The sequence below is a fragment of the Conger conger genome, chromosome 6 (assembly GCF_963514075.1).
Source record: "Conger conger chromosome 6, fConCon1.1, whole genome shotgun sequence".
NCBI classification, from domain to species: Eukaryota; Metazoa; Chordata; class Actinopteri; order Anguilliformes; family Congridae; genus Conger; species Conger conger.
In genome coordinates, this window is record NC_083765.1 from 34738190 (window position 1) to 34752742 (window position 14553).

At 44.6% G+C, this 14553-nt stretch overlaps 1 protein-coding gene across 2 annotated transcripts in view; it reads left to right on the forward strand.

Moving 5' to 3' along the window:
- carmil2 (capping protein regulator and myosin 1 linker 2) overlaps window positions 1–14553 on the forward strand; it is a 74842-nt gene that overhangs the window by 26667 nt on the left and 33622 nt on the right. For both annotated transcript variants that reach the window (XM_061244941.1, XM_061244942.1), the window contains exons 10-20: window positions 2947–3035; window positions 4367–4461; window positions 4920–5006; window positions 5940–6049; window positions 8284–8361; window positions 8732–8808; window positions 9344–9448; window positions 10447–10516; window positions 10753–10834; window positions 12865–12961; window positions 13939–13993. In XM_061244941.1, coding sequence (XP_061100925.1) covers window positions 2947–3035; window positions 4367–4461; window positions 4920–5006; window positions 5940–6049; window positions 8284–8361; window positions 8732–8808; window positions 9344–9448; window positions 10447–10516; window positions 10753–10834; window positions 12865–12961; window positions 13939–13993 — 945 coding nt within the window. The remainder of the gene's footprint in view (window positions 1–2946; window positions 3036–4366; window positions 4462–4919; window positions 5007–5939; window positions 6050–8283; window positions 8362–8731; window positions 8809–9343; window positions 9449–10446; window positions 10517–10752; window positions 10835–12864; window positions 12962–13938; window positions 13994–14553) is intronic.

The window sequence follows — 14553 nt, forward strand, 5'->3', positions numbered from 1 at the left end:
CCTGTGTGAGTTTCATAGCATATTCTTCTCATAATGAGTCATTATTAAATATAAATAATTAGTTTCTGCTATGGGCGGCACGGATGGTGCAGTGGGTAGCACTGCCGCCTCACAGCAAGGAGGTCCTGGGTTTGAATCCCTGTCGGTGCGGAGTTTGCATGTTCTCCCCATGTTTGCGTGGGTTTCCACTGGGTACTCCGGCTTCCTCCCACAGTCCAAAGACTTTCAGGTTAGGTTGATTGGAGAGTCTAAATTGCCTGTAGGTATGAGTGTGTGAGTGAATGGTGTGTGTGCCCTGCGATGGACTGGTGACCTGTCTAGGGTGTATTCCTGCCTTTAGCCCAATGTATGCTGGGATAGGCTCCAGCCCCCCTGCGACCCTGTTCAGGATAAGCGGGTTAGGATAATGAATGAATGAATGAATGAGTTTCTGCTATATTTATTAATATTTAACATTATAGCCCTTACCTATTGTGTCCTTAGTTGTATGGGGTTCCCATACAACTATGAATGAACCAGAATTTTTGTATACAGCTAATTGGGTGGGTAAGCTAAGGTAAGTGGAGGAGAACTAAATTCTGAATGAAAATCGGCCACCTGTGACTATATTAGTCTTCTCCTATTCCACAGCCGGTCTTACCCAAAAGTAGAAGTTATGACAAAGTGCCTCAAAGTTACTACTTTGTTACTGCATGGATACACAATTCTCCACACTTTGGCCAGAATATTTCTAATGGTACCTGTTTTATTTTAATTAATTGAAAAATTAACTAATTAATGAATTGATGCTGCACTCCAGAGACGAGAGTTAATCTGCAGAATGTCTTAACCTGTAACTAGGGCCCACAAATGGGTACAGGTCACACTGCCCTCAAAACCAGACAGCCAGATGAGAACAGCACCAGGGAAGCAGGTGCAAAGAGAAAGGGCAGAAAGATGCCCTAATCAAAGATGGCAGAAAGGAAGCCCTAATCAAAGATGGCAGAAAGATTAGACAAGATGGAAATGTCAGCTTGTAATGGATGATCTCATCTACGAGTCCTTGTCAGGTCGTGTTCCGTCAGAGGATTTAATGGATACTGGGGACTTTGTACACTTAACTGCTTGCGTGCTTGTGTCTGTTTGTTCGTCAGCAGGCAGATAAAGTTGTTTTACCCGGTTGTGTGATAAAGATGTTTTGGTTCAGAGTTGATCAAGCAGGAACAAGAAGAATGTGTACATGGCTGGAAGAACATAGAATGTGCCAAGTGTCTAGTTTTGACGTAAAACGCAGAGTATGGTACGCTTGCTGCTTTGTTACAGAGAATGCACCGTGCTGATGTGTTGTGAATTCTCTCCATGCTGATCACAGTGGGCCTTTCCTCTATAATTTACATTCTATATTTTCCTCTACAGTTTGCATTCCATCTGAAAAGTCAAAATATTTAATTTTTTTGTGCATGAATATTCAAGCAGTATGTGGATATTAAGCAAAATGATGATCTTGAGAGAAAGCTTTTTAGTAATCCAGTGTGACGGCAGGAACAAATTGATATACTCAATCCACAAAGGTAACTTCCTACACAAATGTCCTGGAAGAACAGTGGTAGTCTTATGTAAAATCATTTTTCACAGAAATTGATTTATTGCCACATTTGCATTGTCATTAGAACATTTTTTGACACCCAAGGCATTGCTAATCTATTATTTCATAAAAATGTGACTTGTTTGTTCAGAGTAAAATCTATTGCCCATTGATTTCCTTTAAAAACATTATGTTTCTTCCCCTGCATAATTTTGTAGCTGGTGTCTCTTCCTTTCTGATGAAGATGGCTGTCTCCTGGCAGGGAAGATATAAAATAAGATGGCTGCCTCTCTCATGTGGGCTGGTTTTGAGGGGTGGGGTTTGGGAGGGGGGTGAGAATGGGACCAGAGTATATGTTGGTGGCAGCTTGTAATAAGGGCAGCTGTGTCTTTACTATGCACTACAAAATCCAAAGAATAATCAATATTTGAATCTTGTATTGAGACTTAAAATCATATTTCTTTTACATTTCTGTTAAATAAGTTGAAAAAGAAATTGAACTCCCGCACACTGTATCTTGCAAAACAACCTATAATTTTGCACAACACATACATTTTGCATATAATCCTTCATCAGTGTCCCTTTTAACGTTGTTCAGTAAAATCAAATTATTGGCAGTGAGGTAAGATAGTTTACCTCACCTCAAGATTTGCCAATTGAATAAGACAACATTTGCTTAACAAGTGAAATTTATTAAAAGGTAATATTTTCTACTTGAGAGAAAAAAAAGACCTTAAGTCTCATTGTGAGACTAGAATCGGTGTAAAGACGCTTTTTACAGTGTGATTGAGCCTGCTTTACTGTGCCTGGGGATGGGTGGAGAGCGGTCTTCCATCACTGACTGAAAGGTCACTGTGGGCTCCTTGCCAAACAATAAATAGCATCTTCCTCCCGACTCGGATGTCTGGGAGTGTAATTGCATAAAGCGTGGTGATTTAATGCTGCGTCAGGAAAGTGTGTCTAAACTGGAAATGTAATCGCTGCGTTAAAGAGCCTCTCCTATTCATTTGTGTGTGTGCGCGTATGCGCGTGCGCGTCTGTGTGTCTCCTGGTCTCTGAAGAACCGAGTGGTGCTGGAAAAGGGGGTTGTATGTATATGTGTGCTCTGTCAGTCTGTCTGTTGGTATGGAGTGCACAGAGTCATGCAGGGGTGGGTGTGTGTCTGTCCAGGGGTGGGTCCCTCAAAAGCTGCTCCAGAGTTGAAGTATGAAACGGTTCTTTACTTGTGTCTGTCTCTCTGTCTGTCTGCTTGTTCAGTGCATTAACTGTGTTTAAAAATATCTGTCTATCTCTCTTCCTCTCTTCCTCTGTTGATCTCTATGGTTAAGGAGCAGGTCTCACTATGTTTGTAAATGTCTGTGTCTGTCTGTCTGTCCCTGCAGAGTCCTGAGGTGCAGGAGCAGGTCCTCTACATGATAAACAGATCCCCTAAGCTGGAGGACGTGTCTCTGGAGAACAGCGGGCTCAGAGCGTGAGTGATCTCACCTGAACACACCTCCAACCCCCAGCGAAGGGAGCCAGTGAGCTCAGCTGAACACACCTCAAACCCCCAGCGAAGGGAGCCAGTGAGCTCAGCTGAACACACCTCAAACCCCCAGCGAAGGGAGCCAATGAGCTCAGCTGAACACACCTCAAACCCCCAGCGAAGGGAGCCAATGAGCTCAGCTGAACACACCTCAAACCCCCAGCGAAGGGAGCCAATGAGCTCAGCTGAACACACCTCAAACCCCCAGCGAAGGGAGCCAATGAGCTCAGCTGAACACACCTCAAACCCCCAGCGAAGGGAGCCAATGAGCTCAGCTGAACACACCTCCAACCCCCAGCGAAGGGAGCCAATGAGCTCAGCTGAACACACCTCAAACCCCCAGCGAGGGGGGGCCAGTGAGCTCACTCATCGCGGAAGAAGACAGTGCACCTTTAAACACGAATGTTTACACTGCGAGAGGCACTGCAGTATTATTACGATTATGAAATTAGCCTATTAGAAATATCACTTGTGTAGGCCACTTTTCTAATGATGGACAAGCTTGACAATTCACCTACCTAAGAAGTACGTAATCGTGTGCTTCCAGTACCTTTGGTGCCTTGTTAATGAATTAAATAGGTCTGTAGAATGTTAAATATAACCCAGCTGTTTTTCCTAATTTGAGTATGAAGTGAGAGTAATGATGCATTTTTGTCTAATGGTGACACGGCTGATGACAACACAGCGTGATGCGCAGTTAGCCCTAGCGTCACCTGGGGATGGGGGCTGCAGTTGGAATCATGGGGGTAGCAGCTCTCATCAGGAACCAGTGACTCCTGCTGGTCAATAGGGCTCTTAGGTCAGTTCTCAATAGGCCAGTTCGGCTGGACATTAAGTGGCTTCCTCTGACTCCTCTCTTTGCAAACTGCCGTCTATAAGAAGTGGTTTACGTCAGGTGCCTTGCAGGAGAGCATTTGCTTGTCCGCACTGTCCCGAGTCATTAGTCGAGGTTGCCTGCAGGTCTTTGTTGTTTCTTGACCATCACAGGCTAATTTAGGCATCAGTAGCAGTGGGTGTGTGGGCCCGTTTGCCAATCGATGAAATAATGCATTCCGAAGCACACGAAGAAGCAATAGGTTCTGTAGCCCTTGCAAAAGGGTTTGGAGTCCACGTGGGAAGGTGGCCACATGGTCATGTGGTGACGTGGTGACGTGGTGACGTGGTCATGTGGTGACGTGGTCACATGGTCATGTGGTCATGTGGTCATGTGGTCATGTGGTCATGTGGTGACGTGGTCATGTGGTCACATGCTGACGCCGATCCCGCCCCCTCTGCAGGGACTTTGCTGTGAAGATGGCCTGTGCCCTCCGGGACCACCCCTGCTCTGCTGTGCACATCATCAATCTGTCAGCCAATCAGATAGACGACAAAGGTGAGTACAGCGTCTGTCTGTGTGTGGGTGTGCGCTCTATTGTTATTTGCATGTTTCGGTTTTTGTTCTGCTTCAGGTTTACACAGACCTTATTTAATGAGATTTGGGAGACCCAATGCTATTCCAAGCTTTTAAGTTCATTAAAAGTGTGAGATTTCCTCCTGTTCTACATGGATTACATTCTACCTTCTCTCTGTCAGTATGTCGGCTATTAACTGCCCCACTGTGATGTCAATCAGGTGCACTGGCTATTAACTGCCCCACTGTGACGTCACTCAGGTGCACTGGCTATTAATTGCCCCACTGTGACGTCACTCAGGTGCACTGGCTATTAACTGCCCCACTGTGACGTCACTCAGGTGCACTGGCTATTAAGTGCCCCACTGTGACGTCACTCAGGTGTGCTGGCTGTAGAATCTATCCACACTGTGACATCACTCTGTATTACCTGTTCCCAGGTGTGATTGCCCTTAGTCAGCAGCTGGAGAAGCTACCCAATGGCCTCACTGAGCTAAGTCTCTCCAGAGTATCCCTCTCCCCCAAAGGTAAGAGTCTTCCTCTTGTCATCCTAGAGAGGTTATGAATGAGGATGACTGAGATTGTGGTTTCTAAGCCTGTGTCCTGGATGAGGGGAAAGAGGCTGTTTTTGATTACCTGGGTTACACTCGTAAACACTAATTGCATATATCTGGTCTTTAAGAGGTAAGCCAGTAAACTGAATGTCTGTTCCTACACTGTACTAGTACCCAAATTACTTAAAGCTATTTCTGTGTCTATATACATTCAGTGAGCGTTTTATTTGGTATTTATTAGACTTATTGGTCTTCTGCTGCTGTTGCATGTCCACTTAAGAGGTTTAATGCCTTGTGTGTTCAGAGATGCTCTTCTGCATACCACTGTTGTAATGCATGGTTATTTGCATTACTGTCACCTTCCTGTCAGCTTTGACCAACAATCATTCCACGGTCAAAGTCACTTAGATCACATTTATTCTGCATTTGGTCTGAATAACAGCTGAACCTCTTGACCACATCTGCATGCTTTTATGCGTTTAGTTGCTGTCACATTTTTGGCTGATGAAATATTTGCATTAGCAAGCTTTACAGGTCCCTGAGTGTATATATGGGAGGTTTATTGTTGTGGTCCTTGTGATCAAGCAATGGTGTGTACTGTTATTTACCATTTGATTTACCTGCTCTGTTCTTGCATTTCCTCCCTCTTACTGTACTTCTCTCTCTCTCTCTCCATCTATCTCCCTCTCTCTCCCTCCCTCTCTTTCCCTCTCTCCCTTTCTCTCCCTCCCCCCTCCCCCTCCATCTCTTTCTCCCCCTCCATCCCTCCCTCTCTCTCTCCCTCCCCCCTCTCCCCCCTCTATCTCTCTCTCTCCGTCTCTCTCCCTCCCTCTCTCCCCCCTCCATCCCTCTCTCTCCCTCTCTCCCCCTCTCCCTCCCTCTCTCTCTCCCTCCCCTCTCTCTCAGGTGTGAGCACCCTGGCTCAGGCCTTTTCACATAACAAGGTGTTCTCCAGCTCCCTGCAGCACCTCGACCTGTCGGCCAATGTGGGGAGCCTGGCCACTGGGGAGGCCACGGTGAGAGAGGGGCTGCTGCTGGAAGTGTGTGTGTGAGTGTGTGAGTGTGTGAGTGTGTGTGTGTGTGTGTGTGTGTGTGTGAGTGTGTCTGTGTGTCTGTGTGTCTGTGTGTGTGTGTGTGTGTGTGTGTGTGTGTGTGTGTGTGTGAATGTGAGTGTGTTTATGTGTGTGTGAGTGTACTGGTGTGTCTGCTTTGCATATATGCGCGTGTGTATACGCGGATATTTGCATGCATGCGTTCGCATTCTTGTGTGTTCAGGTGTGTATATGTGTGTATGAATGACTCACTGTGCTTTTAATTTGGTGCTTTACAATTTCCAATTAAGTCCACGGCAGCATCAGCAGGAAGCAATAAAATAATCCATGTATTCCCGTTCGGGTGGCTTCTGTTGCACGGTGCAGCAACAGGTCAAATAGGCGTACATACAAGATAAATGACATCACGCTTCATTAGCTGTCTTCATTGCTTTGTTGTCAGTGGGGGTTCTCCCGGCAGACGTGCGGAAGAGGGGCGGGCAGCAAGGTCACACTTGAGTTGGTATTCCAGTCTCTCGCTCCTGTTGTTCAGCCTAAAGAAGCGAGGGAGAGCCCAGTGGGGCCTACACTGCAAAAAATAAGTACATTAGTACTTATATTGAGACTTACAATCTTATGTGCTTTATGCCAAAGACAAAAATATTGTCAAAGAGATAGGACAGTTTGACTCATTTCAAGATTTGCCAATGGAATAAGAACACTATATTATAGAGAGAGAGAGAAAAAAAAATCTTATTACAGCCTTATTTTACTTTTATTACAATAATGTAATGACAGACATTTTTTGCAGTGTGCATTATTGGTCTGCATGTTTAATACATTTTATTTGACTTGCTCTGTTATAAGCCCGGCCCTGTGAGGGCACAGTTAGCTCCATTTACAGAGTGAGCATCTGAATGAAGGAGTAAAACTTATTCAAGGCTATCCACAGTAGTCTTTGAATTCTTACTTTGTTCTGTAAACAAAACAATACTGCTTTTCTGTGTGTGTGCGCGTGTGTGTGTGTATGTGCCTGTGTGTGGGGCGGGCGGCCGGTTGTGTGGTGCTGCAGTCGCTCCAAAATCCTACCATTGTTTCATCGCACCAGGTCCTTGCTTGTGTTCAATGATTTTGGACCCACATTACGTTTTTCCTACCCTGATAACGGACTAGTGGATCCTTGATGAGTCATCTCTAAGCCAAACCCTGGAAACAAGCCGGGCTAACTGTGCCTCAAGAAGCCCATTTGCACAGTTATTGATCTCTCACAGACTTTGTGCCTCACCTATGGATCCCACAATCCAATTGGAAACCTATCTTAAATTTAAATTGCACAGTTCATATCGAACCATGCCCTTCATCTACCCATGTTCCTCAGTGTTCGAAGGAATGTTCTAAAAATTTGTATGCGTGCGTATTCTGAACACAATTTAAGTCCCAGTAGAGACTACCCCTCCAAATTTAGTCCTGTTCATTGAAAGTCATTGTTGTGTCAGTGCTTTTCCCTCTCTTTAACCAACTATCGCTGTCAGAACCGGGGAGAGATGTTAAGACTGGTGAAATGGAGAAGAGGGTTAGTTCAATGAGGTGGCTTTCATCCTGTATTGGAATTAAGGTGCAGACTCACAGATACAGTATGCTGTGTATAATGGACCGCAGTAGTGGACTCTGTATAATGGACCACAGTGGTGGACTCTGTATAATGGACTGCAGTAGTGGGCTTTGTATAATGGACCACAGTGGTGGACTCTGTATAATGGACTGCAGTAGTGGGCTTTGTATAATGGACCACAGTGGTGGACTCTGTATAATGGACTGCAGTAGTGGGCTTTGTATAATGGACCACAGTGGTGGACTCTGTATAATGGACCACAGTGGTGGACTCTGTATAATGGACCACAGTCGTGGACTCTGTATGATGGACCACAGTAGTGGACTCTGTATAATGGACCGCAGGAGTGGACTCTGTATAATGGACCACAGTAGTGGACTCTGTATAATGGACCACAGTAGTGGACTCTGTATAATGGACCACAGTACTGGACTCTGTATAATGGACTGTATAATCTCATCACCTGAACATCATGTGTAAATAAATCAACTGAGCTACAATCAACAATTGTCATCCACACCCGGGAATAAACTTGACACCTAAAGCAGAACGTACCAATGAACCAAGCTTAATTGTAAATAATTCAGAGTTTATTGTCCTCTGACAGAACCTGCTTAACTTCCTGTCCACTGAGAATGCTGTCTCTCACCTCAACCTGAGCGGAACAGACTGTCCTTTGGATGCTGTGAGTATCTGCTGACCTCTGACCTCAGCATAGACAATGCTTCCTAGGCACTAAATAGTACATTCCTAAGCACTACGTAAGCATTCATAAGCTCTTATGTCAACAACCGACATAATGATCTTGTGTTGGTTCACTTGATATGTAATGGTAATGCCCGTTGCTGCATCAATGTTGACGTAACACACCATATACCTATTTGCGGTTATTGATGTAAGTGCTTATGAATGCTTACATAGTGCTTTTATACATTACATAGCTCTTATGTAGGAGCATTCAAATACTGTGTTACTGTATATGGCGTATGAATAGATCAGAATGGACGCTTTTGTGAGGTTCTGCGCAGTGTAAATGCTGTCTTTCTCTCTGCCAGCTGTTTGTGTCGCTGTCTTCAGGGTGCTGCTCCAAGCTGTCCTACCTCAACCTGTCCAGAAACTGCTTCTCCTACAGGTGGGCAGGGTGGCCGTGTGTGTGTCCTGCTTCAACAGAAGACCTTCTGCTGTGATTCAATCCATTTCCCTCATTAACTTTTACATACAGATGCGAGTGTAGCTTCACTAGTTTAGCTCTCTACATAAACGCAGTTTTAATTTTTAGTTGTGATCACCGATTAGCTGGTCCAACTGTGTTCGCGAAGAAAAAATGAATGCTTGCATTTTTATTGACCAAAAAGTTATGGACAAGTGTTGATTATATCCTGGCCAGTTTATGTTCATAGCAAGTACTTTAATTGGTTTCTAGTATTTTAATGAATTCATTGCTTACATTTCTCTGCACATTGTCTTGTCGTCTCGCCCACACACTTTGTGAAAAATCCCGAAACAGAAGTGTGAATGCGTACAAGCATTCTGAGGTCCTCCTGCTGCACTGACGTGTCCTAAAATGTTGGGGCTCTGCTGTAAAACCGACGGCGTCGGTCGGGCGGAGGGGTGTGAGATGGGGGACGGGGGACGGGTCATGTGACCTTTTCTCTCTCTTGTGGCAGGACGGTGAGGGAGGTGACGCGCAGTGTGAAGAACTTCTTCAGCAAAAGCACCAAGCTGAGATACGTGGGGCTGGCTGGCACCAGACTTCCTGCGGCCGCACTGAGGTCAGAGCAGAGGGGTGGTAGGGAGGTGCTAAGGGCGGCGGTAATGGGAGTGTTCTGTGTGCGTTTGTATTCAGGGCATATGCTAATGGTCCTCCTGTCTATTATCTTTTTAAATGCCTATAATGCAAATGTAAATGTTATGTTAAAAAACATTTTTGCACTTTCTTGGCCAGGACAGCTTATTTTGAACATTCACCTCCCAACAGTAGCCTATTACTTAAACACCACACAATCTCTCAATCTTCAATAACATGCCTGTAGTCAGAATTCATATTTTCTTGCACACTGATGGGGGTAACAAATGCAAATTGGAGATAATAGCATTCATATGTTCAAGTACTTTTGTAGAAATATGGCGAAACAGACAACAATGATAATTCCTCCAGAGAAATTATGAGTAAACAATGGACACTCTATTGACGTTTCTCCGGGTTTTCTCCACGTTTTTACAATGAGAAACTGTTACTGGACCCTTGCCCTGTAATGGACTCCATTACCTTATTTCTTGTAGTATGTGGATTTCCAAAATGCAGAGAAGACAAGGTCCCCCCTACACTTGTTTTATCACCCACATGTTACAAAATAAGGGACTGTTGTCGGTAAGGCAATGACAACTTGAAATTGTTGTTGAGATAGAACTGTGAGTTTTAACGCTTTCAATTGGTATTCTGTTACCATAGTGATGGAAGATTGCACCGTGAAAAACTGCTATCATCTCTCCCTTTTCATACCTCTTTCTGGGCCTTGTAACTATCTTTGTCTGAAGTAAACATATCTCTGCAGTATCTGTGCTGACTGTTGCCCTACTTTGTTTCCTTTTTTGTTTTCTTCTATGCCTTTTCCTCTATGTTGTTGCCTGCAGGGTAGGAAAAGTCGTTTTTACCCTGAGACTGGCCAAGATAATGTTAAACTTTAATGTACTGTATTCTTAATGTCACACTTTATGCTTTTAAAAATTCCTCATGTAGTCATAAAACCTGTGCTGTTATTTTGTACAGGTTGCTGCTGCAGGGTCTAGCAACCAACACTGTTCTATCAGGACTGGAGCTGGACCTAAGCAGCTGTGAGGTATATGTACAGTACAGACACACACACACACACACACACACATACTGTACACACATGCAAACACATACAAGCACATGCACACACACACACACACACATACTGTACACACATGCAAACACATACAAGCACATGCACACACACACACACACACACACAAACACATATACACACACGCAAACACACACACACAGTTTGTGCTGTGAGGACGTGTTTATGAAGGCTGTGTGTGTGTGTAGCTCAGGTCTGCAGGTGCACAAGTGATCCAGGAGCACATCTTTGAAGCCAAAGCCATCAGCAGCCTGGACCTGTCAGACAATGGTGAGGCTCTATCTCTTTGTCTCACACTCTGCTGCTCTCATCCCTCTTTCTGTCTATCTTCCCCCTTCATTCTCTCTCTCTCTCTTTATCTCACACACGCTCTCTCCCCCTCTCTCACTCTCTCAGTTCAAATCAATTGAATTAAAAATGCTTCATTGGCATGACAGTTCAATATATGAGTTGCCAAATCTTTACCAAATATGTTATGAACTATAAAAAAATATATGCAAATACATAAACTAATAATTCTTGGATGAAGACTAATAATTATAAAAACAAATGACCATTTGTTTTCTCTCCGCCTCTCTCTCTCCCTCTCTATCTCTATCTGTGGATCTATACTCTTTCATCTTCCACCACCCCGCTCTCCACACCCTCTGTTCTCCTCACCTCTACCCTTACTTGATAATACAAACACGAATACCAACCCCCCTCCCCACAACCCCCCGGCCGAATAACGCACGTGGGGGTCGAGCTCTCCTGCTGCAGACTGATAGACGGATGGGGGTGGGGCGCTAACCTGCGTCTGATTGAGAGGGCTCGACTCGGCGTGTGATAGATCATTCTAAATACGTCCCTCTCAGGGGACGCCCTGACGCTTTCCAACCTGCCGGGGGGAGGAGAGGCACGAGACCGCCGTCGTCGAGACGAGGCAGGGGGGGGTCAGTTCAGGGTTACCGCGTATCCAATATCTCTGTGCTGTAGTGGCAGTCCCAGTGGACGGTGTGGGGCTCCAGACACAGGCCATTCCCAGCCAGCCAAATTATCCACTACCACACGTATCTTCTCATTGACCTGCTGCTTCATTTAACTACTTTATGGTTACAAACAATATTAGTGCCACCTCAGCTTTATTTAAATTCGCTTTTTATTCCCTCAATTCCTCCGTTTCACCGTAAAATCCGACCCTGCCGCCCGTGCAAAAGGATATTCCGTCAGCAGCGCATCCCCTCCCCTCTGAGATAGCGGGGGCCAATAAACACGCCAGACACGGAGGAGATAAAGTCGGGCCGCCGCAGTTACGGGACAAGACGGAGGGCCGAGCAATTGGCCCATCAGATTTCCCGCAGCGGGGTTGGATGACAAAAGAGAACAACAAATTATTCCTCAATACGGAATACGGCAGCAGTAAAAACAAGATAAACGTCTGAGAGCGCTGTGGCTGCCAGCTTATCTGGGGATTCATTTGTCATCCATCCGTTTAAATGAGAATTAAATTTGGTGTAGATTACACTTATTGTCAGAGTACAATATAACAATGCCCTGGTGTTGCGACGGCTAATATTTATGACGCATTTTGTAATTGGCCTTTTGATTCATCTCCACCTAAGCGGCTCCAGTCAGATAACAGCAGAGTAGACTCAGGCACTATGTACTAAGCTCACATTCCTATCTCAAGCATACAATTGTAGCAATATAGTGATGTACATATTATTCTTTAAAAAAACTGCATTTTATGGTATTAGTGTGTACGCATGATTGTACTCTGCTAGGGAGCCCAACTGGCTAGTGTAGTTACAGCCGTTTAAACCCCTGCCTCTCCAATCACAGTCCTCAAGGGCCGACAGCTAGTTTTCCACCCTCCCTTTTCCTGGGAGTAAGGTGTAAAAACAGTCTACCCAATCGGTAGCACTGATTGATCAGTTGACTTCCAGGGAGGAAAGAAAGCCAGGCCCTGATTTGTGTTTGAGGGCCAAGTTTGACCACTCGTGTCTTAAATGGTAAGCTCTGGAAAACCTTGTTGTGTTTTCTCCCATTCCTTTGTCAGTTCCAGCTCATCTTATGCACATTTCTGGGCGTAAGATTTTCTTTACCTGCAGTTCCAATTCCACCTGGTTTTTGTGTCCTTCCATGTTCTTAATATGCTACAGACGATGGTCTATTGGCCCAACTCAAGAAATCAAGCAGATTTTCCAGGGGGGTGATGTCTTTCAGATAAATGGGTTGGAGGAGGAAAGGGATGAGGGGAAAAGAGTGGTTAACTGAAATGGAAAAGAGGACACTGAGAGGAGTATCCTTTTCTCTTCTAGGTCTAGAAAGTGACATGGTCACGCTTGTGCTCTCCATTGGACGCAGCCACTCCATCCGACACCTGGCACTGGGACGCAACTTCGCCATGAAGTCCAGGTGAGTTTGGCTGCCTGCGGTCCTCCTACTGTCCTCCACGCCACCAGGGGGAGGCAAACTTCCTGGTAAAAGAGCAGTTATGATTAATGTCCGCAGGGATGACAGAGAGAAACCTTAGAGAGAGGTCTCCAACCTAGAGGCTAAATTATTCTGTGCTTAAATCTGCTTATGCAGACCTCAGCTTTAATGTACTCTATTTATTACAATGGGTCCCTTGGTGAAGTCTCTTACAATGACTTGTTGATCCATAATTGATGAGTCCTTATTGGGTTTGGAAAAGTAGTTGGATAGCCTAGATTGTTTTATACTTAACGTAAGGTTTATTTAAAATAAAACATTAACAGAGAGACAAAAGTTGTTCCATCTCGCACATGCACAGTTTCTTTGAATTGAACGTTTACTCCGGCATTTCTCAGAGAGGAACAGTAGACTTACTACCCTGTGTGCATGGCGCTTCCCGGCCTCTTGTATGGCTTGGCTCAAGTGCAATAGGAGCTGATAGTTGAGATTACCATCTTTCTCCTTTACCATCTTTGGGGACGAGGTGTCCGGCCACCTTCCCAGTGGACTGACCAATTCCTCCCAGACAAACCAGTAGCAGCAAGGAAGACCTGGACTGACCTGCACAAAACAGTGATAACAAGAGATACCAGCCATGCCCACTGCTAATACTAGGAACTGGGAGGAATGCATGATGCACAGCATATTGCATACTAGCCTAAAGCCTAAAGTCTGTTCATATTTTCCAAAGAGAAGTAAAAATTTCTACTGGAGTAATTCTTTAATGTTGTGCATTCAGCTGTCTATATTTTAGGCCTTTTGAGATATCATATTAAATGTTAGGCATTTCACAGTCATGGTGAACGGGACAGTTCCTGAGGTGCCGATGTTGGTAACTGGGGCTCTACTGTAAAAGCCTCCAAGAGCAGAAAATGGCCTCCTAACCTTCTTCTTCTTCCTCTTCCTCTTCCTGGCAGAGCTCTGACTGATGTCCTGCATCGTATTGTCCAACTTATTCAGGAGGAAGAGTGTGTGAGTACCCATCAGCCCTATATATTATATTTTCATGATGATTGTACTTCCTGACAATGTTCTCACTGACCGTGACACATTTTTTGATGTGTTGGCTCTGTGCTCCAGCACATTGGATTTGATATAAAACCGTGAATATGAGGTTAACGTGAAGACTGTCAATGTTAATGTGAGGGTATTTACATCCATATCAGGTGATAACTGTAGGAATTACAGCCCTTTTTATACAGTTCCCATAGTGCAGGAACTCAAGGCTAATTTAAAATATGTTATCAGCTACAGGGAAAGACTACACCTCCCTCTGTAGAGTCTGGAGTCAGATTTATGTACTGCATGTAGATTAAGTAGTGAAGTATAACACAATATGTCTTATTTATCCAAAGTATGTTTTGTCTGCCCTGGCCTCGTTCAGATAACTCATAGTGCAAGAGTGAGGTCATCTTGCCCAATAGTTTCAAATAAGATTTATCATTTAATTAGCCAGCATGCTAAATTGTCAGCTAGAATCATAAAATGTCATTGAAGTTGTTGCCTCCTAACCTTGAGGCAAGTTTATGTTT